This window comes from Antennarius striatus, chromosome 19 (genome assembly GCF_040054535.1).
Source record: "Antennarius striatus isolate MH-2024 chromosome 19, ASM4005453v1, whole genome shotgun sequence".
Classification (NCBI taxonomy): Eukaryota; Metazoa; Chordata; class Actinopteri; order Lophiiformes; family Antennariidae; genus Antennarius; species Antennarius striatus.
This window is the reverse complement of record NC_090794.1, coordinates 2,571,780-2,579,809: the sequence shown is the minus strand read 5'-3', so window position 1 is coordinate 2,579,809 and position 8,030 is coordinate 2,571,780. Positions and strand designations below refer to the sequence as shown.

Genomic DNA, 8,030 nt, shown 5'->3' with positions numbered 1-8,030 from the left:
GCACCAATCATCAGAGCAAACAGAGAGGGCGTGGCCAGGAGTCCAGCAGTACACCAATCACAGGTCAGCAACCGTGATGACTGAAGAAACAGAAAACCCTCCGTCCAGAGCTGCAGCGTCTTTCCCCAGACGCGCTCTTTATCACCATGGTAACTTTAATCAGTGCTCTCTTTCTCTGACGCTGCCGTCCTTCAGACAAATAGTTAAATGTCCCACACGGGGGGACAAACACAACTGACCTCTTTTACACGAATATTAAGGACAGTTTTGTTTCCTCCACTCCTCCAATCGGACAATCTGATCACAATCCTGTCCTTGTACAGTCTAGGTGTACACCTGATGTGCAGAGGCCCGCAGGACAGTGAACACAACCATATACAGTAAGGGACATTTGTGACGGAGTGACTTATAAATGTGTTGATCTGGTGCTGCCATGTAAGAAAGTAAAAGTTTTTACCTAATAAGCCATGAGGATCAAGCTGTGGGTCGGGGCCCATTTCATGTTTATTCATTTGTACACCCTTTTATTTTTGTTTGCTTGCACACTTATTTCCGACAATTGTATATAGTGAACTGAATGTCCCCTCTCCCTTCTCGTTAGTTTCCTAAAGGTAAAGTAGATGATTGTTCGTCTGGGTTCGGACACCAAGACTGTAAAACTAAAATGTGTAATACGGCCGCTGACCACAAGAGGGCAGTGTCACCAGTATATGTTCATATCCGGTGGGGCTCAAAATAAAAGCATCAAATGAACCGGAAATAAATATATATCATTCAATTTCACGAGAAAAGTACGACCAAAAACTGGAGACGAATTTTTAATGTTTTACGTCATTTTTTAAATGATTGTTACCGTCCAAACAAAGACGTTTAGGGAGTTTTAAGTGAAAGGATTCATAAAGTGTCAACATTTGTTAGATTCTTGTATAAAAGTGTTAAAACTGTGGGTTAAATCTACTGGTGAAAACCAAGAAGAAGGTTTAAGCATTTTCAAATAAAGCAGAATTTAGTAGTGAAATAGTGCAACTAGTAAAAAAAAAAGTTTTGGATTTTAGAGGATGTTGGAAGCGTCCTCTCATCAGGGCAGCAACAGCAAATTACTCAGGTAAATAAAAGGGTGTTTTATTAAACAGAGAATTTTAGTATTAATTAAAGACTCTATGAAGACGCATGGCGCGTCCACGGACAGACGGACTTCCTGGTTGGCATGGCGACCGACCGATCGGGGTTCAGAAACTCAATGTTTGCTGTGGGTTTGGGCCCATTTCATGTTTTTCCATTCATCCGTTCACTTCTACACACTCTATTTCTGTTTGCCTGCACACTTGTTTCCGACGTAGATGAAATGGTAAAGCGTTTAATTCAACATTACAGTTGCTTGTAGGTGCGCTGTTTGCACCGCACACAACATCATCTGTTCCCTGTGTCAGGATGTTTTCAGAATATATGAAGCCTACCAGAGTAGAAAAAAAATAGATTTCTCAATAAAAATCTGTGAAGACAAATAATTTGAGTTCTGGTCCCAACAATAAAATCAGCAATCAGTGTGAATATTTAGATGTAAACATTTAATCTGTATCACCTGAGTTTGGGTCTCACTTAAAGAGTAAAAAAAATAAATAAAAAACAATTAAATACAAAGCTGCTTTCTAAACGCTGACATTATATAGTGTTTTTGTTCAAGCCAACATCCTCAGTATTATCTGTTTTTTCCCTTCAGATGAACGAGCAGATATGTTTTTAGTTCGTCACAAAGAGTTAATACTGGGTGATTTGGTGAACTGAAAAAGAGGCTGCACGTCGTTTTCCTGCAGGGTCTCCTCCGTTCTGCTCCACAGCGCCCCCGTCTGGACACTTAGTCTGAGGACGACATAGATATGAATTAATGCAAATAAAAATATAAAACTTGAAATTACAAAGTAATGCAAGAATTTTTTTTAATCAGTTGTCTATTTAAATATTTTAATTTTGTTAAAAAAAATAAACATATTTAAATGCTTTATTTTTCATGGCCCTGGTAAACATTGTGGGTGAAAATAAATTTAAACCCTTATCTTTTTGCAGAGGTTTGATAATGTACTTCATTTTCTCATCACCCCAGTGTTATGCTGTGTGCTTTAACTGCTTTTTAAATTCATGTTTGAATGTTTTTATTTTGAAGGAACAAACCATAAATTTGCTTTTTTACTTTAACTGAGAATTGATTTAAAAGGTTGACATCATGTTTGTGTCAGGCTCTATCATCTTGTCACATTATTTACACGTCGTATCTGGTTTCTTTCCAAGAAAACTTGAAAACCTACAATTACTGTTTTATTCAGAGTCATGTTCATAACTATTATTAATGGTTTTCTTTCATGTCAACTGGTTGCGACAAGCAAAAAGAGTCCATTTTCTGATCTAACAATCTGCTGCTCGAGTGCCAAACATCTTCCCTTCCTGTCTGAAGCTCCGTTTACCTTGGGACAAAGCGGGTACCAGTTGCAGGACTGGAAGGCCAGGAAATCGAACCTCCATCCGTCCAACGGGATGAGAACCTCGCCGAGAAATCTCTTCCTTCTCAGGGTCCCTGAATGCCACACGATGGCTTGCAGTTTTTTTCCAATCAGCATGTGGCGCTCTACGTAATACTGTTTAAAGCCCAAGAAAAGGAGCTTTAACTGATGCACCAAATTTTCATATCATCCAAAAAGTTAAAACAACTTTATTTCTACCTTTAAAACTTCATTATAAACAGGATCGGTCGTGTTTTTCTTCACAGCCGTCTTCATTTTGACGCTCTTCTCCGGCAGCACCTTGAGTTTGATGTATCTATGGTTACAGGACGCCAAAGATTGAAAGGAGAACTGCACAAAAGTATGAAATCCCACTGTGTGTGGTGTTCATATTCTCCTCACGGTCGACACTTCCTCCTCTTGGCGTTGCCGTAAGTGAGATTTCTGCATCCGCCGACCGTGATCTCCAGACAGGAGTCGCTGGCGTTGTAAGTGAAGGCCAACTCCAGCTCCCCCCTCACGACACCGCCCTCGAAAAGGCCGCAGTCGGTGCTGATGCTGCTGATGCTGCCCTGAAAGTACCAGCCGTGTGTCTCAGTAAAGTTAGGTAGCGCGATGCTGCCGTGAGACAGAACATCGATTCTGCTGCTTCTACTCACCCGGTTTCCTCCAGAATACTCAGAACCTAAGGAGGTGTCCTCCTCCGGCCCGGTGGACGAGCCCTCCTGATCGCTGTCCTTGGGTTTCCTGAACAGGTTGGAAAGGCTGGTGCCTTTCAAGAGCTGGAAAAATAAGAAGGGAAATAAAGAGAAGGGTGAAGTGAGTACGCAGCTATTCATACATCATATAGGAGGACATCTGGACCTGGAGCTCCATGACCTTTGACTCCACGCCGACTCCAGGAGGTGTTGCAGGTGACTTACATGGCTGGACTTGCTGATGTCGCTTTCAGAAAGGCTCTTCTGGGTGCTGTAATCGTAGCTCGACGCTCTCCTTCCGCTGTCGACGCTGAGCAGAGCGCCTTGCACGTCAATCTGAGACGTCGACATCTCTGAGGCGAGATAAGGGAAGCCGAACGCGTCACATCTCATGAGGAAAAAAAGACTTGGTTTGATTGTGACGTGCATAAAAATGTAGATTCATCCACTTCCTGGACAAATTTTGATAACTTTTCTTTTTGTAATGCATGTCAAGCTGTCACTGATGTCGTATGGTAGATTATGACACACCAGGAGTGTCGTTTTCTGCATACTAGATTATATCCTGATGGCATCCAGAGGAAGGATGCTCACTGCAGATCTGATAGATTTTCTAAGAAATTCTTTAACTGATCAGAGAACATGTACTGATAGCAACTCACTCTTGATTTGACTGGTGAAGGAAGCCATCAGATCTTCCACAGATTTGGCGAAAGGCTTCGAGTTAAAATCCTGCAGATCAAAACATAACATTTTGAGCTCTCGGTTCACACATTTTCAACTTAAACTGGGAATTAAAGCTGGAAATACTCTAAGAATTTACCCCTGATTTGCTCAGAAATTGATCATCCAAGTGTGGCGGAGGAGTCGGAGGCACAACTGAGATATGACTGTTGAAAAAAAATCAAGAAAATGGAAAAATAGCTCCTTCACTGAAACTGTCAGAGGAAACATGTTGAGATTCCTTTACCTCAGCATGTTGTAGATCTTTAACAGTTTCTCTCCAGCCGTCTCATATTTGTCTGTGAAGAACATGAAAATAAGTTGTAAACTTCACCAGTTTGGTTTTGGTCAAGGGCAGTAAGATAAGGCAACACAAAATAAATAGTTTTTGATTTATAATAAAGGTAAATTTGACAACAAACCTGTGATGACCGGATATGTCTTTGCTCTCCGCTCAAAGAACCATTCTCCAGACCTGACCTTCACCTCTCTGTGAGGAAGAAAACACAATACATTATTAAATAAATTAAAATATTAAATACATTTTTTTTGCTTTTTTTTTTTAAAAAAAAAGGTGGGGGGGGGTTTCAAAAAAGATGTCGCTTCATAAAATAAATATAAATTATTATCCATTTAAACTTGAATCTGGTGAATCTATCGCTGCTTCTGTTCGGTAGCTACAGCTAATGTTCTGCTACGTTCCCCATTTACGGACTGTTCTCCTCGCTAATGCGTTAATCATAATTTTTCAATGTCAAATTGCTGAAATAAACACTCTGAATATCTGCAATATTCTAGATGTTGGTATTTAACGTTTTAATTGCTCATGAGGGCATTTATTTTGCTTGTTATTGTTCCTGGATGATCGTTGTTGCACAGGGACACTAATTAGTGTGACACACTGTGGAGCTCTAGTAAGTCAGGTGTTTGTGATCTCTCCTACTTAAACTAGTCATTTTAAAGGCATATTTCGGCTATATAAATATACAAAAAAAATTGAGGTTATTTACCATTGAAGCGTGATGAAATGTTGTAAGTGACTGAGTACAAAGACAGGTTTTAATGAGGCTAAATTCGATTTGGATCTCTGCTGCCACCTAGTGTAGGGAGATGAGAACAGCAGCGTAGTTACCCGGATGTACGTCAAACTGCTTATTTATTAAAACTAAAGGTAAAATTCCTCAAATTAAAAGTTTAAAGGGATAAAACGAAAATAGACAAAAATATATATTGAAGCAAAATAAAACTCTGAAAACGACTTTCAAAAACAATTTTGTGTTGTAATCCAACATAAACATTCGCCGCACCTGTAGGCGTGGCAGACCGTGCACTTCCAGTTCACCGCTCCGCCGCCTACGCGGCATCTGCAGCAGACGCGGTGGCTGCAGCCGCGGCAGATCTCACCCGAGTTCCAGCATTTCCACAGCGGCCTCTGGCAGCGGGCGCAGGTCCGCTCGCCGTACTGCTGGCTGAAGCTCTTCGCTCCTCTCCTCCGGAGCTCCTGGAGCTCAAACTTCATCCTCCTGAGAAGAAAAAAAAAAGAAGAAGAAATTTTATCTTCCATTCTTTCTTATTTATTAAATAAATACACACCAGAAACTTTTATGAACAATTTATAAGATTTTTTTTTTCAGATTTCAAGACTAGAAAAATGCACAAAGCCTCATTTCAGCATCTTTGACAGCGCTTAAAAAAGACTCACCTTATCCTGTCTTCTTCTATGGTGCGCAGGTGTTTATCCCTCCGGAGAACCTCCAGCACTCGTTCTCTCTCCAGAACCTGAAGCAAACTTAAATCCATCTTCAAACTGCTGTCTCTGATCATCTGTCGCCGACCCTGTTCTCTTTATATACCCTCCTCTCTGCTTCACTTGTCTGTTATTCCTCCTCCTCCTCTTCCTTAACCCTCCCCTTCACCGGACACACACCTCCTCTTGAATCTTCTGGACGATCTGACAAGAGAAAGGTCAGACATTATTGCGTATTATTTGCTGAGATTATGACGTCAACAAGGTTTTCCTTCTGCATCCGAGCCAGATGAATCTGAATGTTGTCCTTCCTGATGGAGAAATAAACTTCACTCTGTGCTGAAGAGTGTGAAAATAACCTCGTTTCATTATCTGCTTCTATCTGCTACCTGATGACGCAAATCGAAACTCAGCTGGAGTAAAACCACAACTGACAAATTAAAACACAACATTTGGTTGATATTTTATCCTGCAGATCTCCAACTAGACTGTTGCCCCCATCTGTGTATATCATCTGTGTATATCAGCCCTGAATCTATCTCCTGATGCTTCACTGATGACAGGGCTGCACAAACTAATAATTCAACCATCAATAATTCAAGTGGTGACTTGAATTATTGATGGTTCCTGAGTGTCTGCGGTCGTTTCTTCTGTTTCCACATCCATAAACTCATTTTTTCTTGATCTTTCTTGATCCGAACAAAAATCTTCCGTTGTCTCCTTGAAGCCAAACGATTTGCTTGACCAGGTGCAGGTTTGTGAACTAAGACAAACACGCTTTAGATGTCTTTCCAACTTTAAGATGTATTCTAGCAGGAGGAATATATTCACTTCAATTCCCCAGGGTTTTCCCCCTGTTTTTCCCACATCATTCAACAAATGCATCAGAACCCAACAGAACCTTTAGTTTCCACACAGTCTCCAACATCTAGGAAGAAGATTCTATAGAAAATCAAGTGACCTTTAAGAGTTCTTTTTTGTACTTCTGTAGTATTTGAACAGGCCCAGTTCCCAGTATTTATGTTAACCTGGATTTATTTAATGCTGCATTCATGGTGATGATGATCACATGATTGACTCTTACAGTATGGATGCCCTGATGACTGGCTAGTGAGCTAATATAACACACACAAAAAAATCAAACTCCAAATGCAGTCTGAGTTAAGTTTCTAATTTCCGACGTGTCTTGAACGCAACATGAGCAAAAACTATTGGAAATCTCTGCAAATGATTTTTTTCTGATGTCCCCCCCCCCCCCTGTAAATGTTCTTGTCCTACTCTTGACACAATTGAACATAATGTACCGTGACTTCCTTGGTGTGAATTATTCCTTTAAGCCTTCATTTATCAGGCGTTAGCAGCAGGAGAAGCGTGGGGGCGTTGGATGACTGGATGCCAGCCTTCCAGATAAGAGCTGTTATTATCCAGAGCGTCCAGGAGGCCGGACCACACACAGCTGTTATCTGAAGCCCAAAGGGATTCTCTCCAGTTGTAAATATCAGTGAGGCAACATGTTCAATATGTTACAAGAGGAAGGCCAACATTTCTTCACCCTGGGATCTGATTCCTCATTTGAAGATCTCTCAGTTTGAACGGCTGATCTTCCTCACGTAGACGCTTGCACACTCATTTCCACCTCACCACCACCACCATGCAGGGAGCTGTAACGCATCAGGGACTGAGTTCACATCCGAGAAGAGGAGGTGTGGATGCACCCCCCACCCCCACCCCACAGCTGTGACAGTAAAAGAAACCTGACTGATGACATCAGGACCAAATACGGAGTCTGACTTGCGTGAGAAAGACCGAGAAGACCTCACATGAGCAGTTTCCATGAGACCTTGTGAGTGACTGCAGACCAAACGAAAAAAACCCAAAAAAAACCACACACAGTCTGTAAACCTCACAATCTGCATGGACCTGCAAGAACCACGAAGCGTTGAGCAGGAATTTAAGATGCAGGCGGTGGGAAACCAAAACGGTTTGCACGTCATCTTTATACAACTGGTTTTGCAAACATTCACGTGAAATTTAAGTGGAAAAAAAGAAGAAGAAGAAGAAGAAAACGATTCATGTGTCAGAGCCAAACGGATCGACCAGAACCGGCATTACTCCACTAAGAAGAGGAATAGATGTTTATTGTAGTAGAAATCTGGATTCCTCCCCCCCCCCCATCCTTTCCTTCAATGATAGCGTTTAGAAGCCAGCAGTGATTATGAAACATCAACATCTCAACTGAGGAGAACCATCAGGAGGAACCAAATGTGAAAAGAGTTCAGGTTCAGGCTGAAGAGAAGACAAAAAAGGGGGTGAGATCTTACCTTCAGGCTGGGACCGCCGGAGTGGTCAACCTGAAGAAGTGTCAGA

The 8,030-nt window shown here is 41.5% G+C and overlaps 1 protein-coding gene across 3 annotated transcripts; it reads right to left on the bottom strand.

Annotated features, from left to right (window-relative positions):
* Nucleotides 1–1,106: 1,106 nt before the first annotated feature.
* Nucleotides 1,107–7,946, bottom strand: sytl3 (synaptotagmin-like 3). Of its 3 annotated transcripts, none has more exons than XM_068341788.1 (13): nucleotides 6,968–7,946; nucleotides 5,619–5,867; nucleotides 5,224–5,439; nucleotides 4,339–4,406; nucleotides 4,164–4,215; nucleotides 4,017–4,083; nucleotides 3,856–3,925; nucleotides 3,419–3,546; nucleotides 3,155–3,277; nucleotides 2,898–3,067; nucleotides 2,715–2,811; nucleotides 2,460–2,630; nucleotides 1,107–1,860 (listed from the first exon to the last, which is right to left on the bottom strand). In XM_068341788.1, exons 2-13 carry the CDS (start codon nucleotides 5,738–5,740, stop codon nucleotides 1,759–1,761), a joined length of 1,386 nt encoding a protein of 461 aa, XP_068197889.1. In that variant the 5' UTR covers nucleotides 5,741–5,867; nucleotides 6,968–7,946; the 3' UTR covers nucleotides 1,107–1,758. The 3 variants fall into 3 exon arrangements, with proteins under 3 accessions (XP_068197889.1, XP_068197888.1, XP_068197887.1); XM_068341787.1 differs by having other exon boundaries at nucleotides 5,619–7,126; nucleotides 7,216–7,946; XM_068341786.1 differs by having other exon boundaries at nucleotides 5,619–7,946.
* Nucleotides 7,947–8,030: the final 84 nt, after the last annotated feature.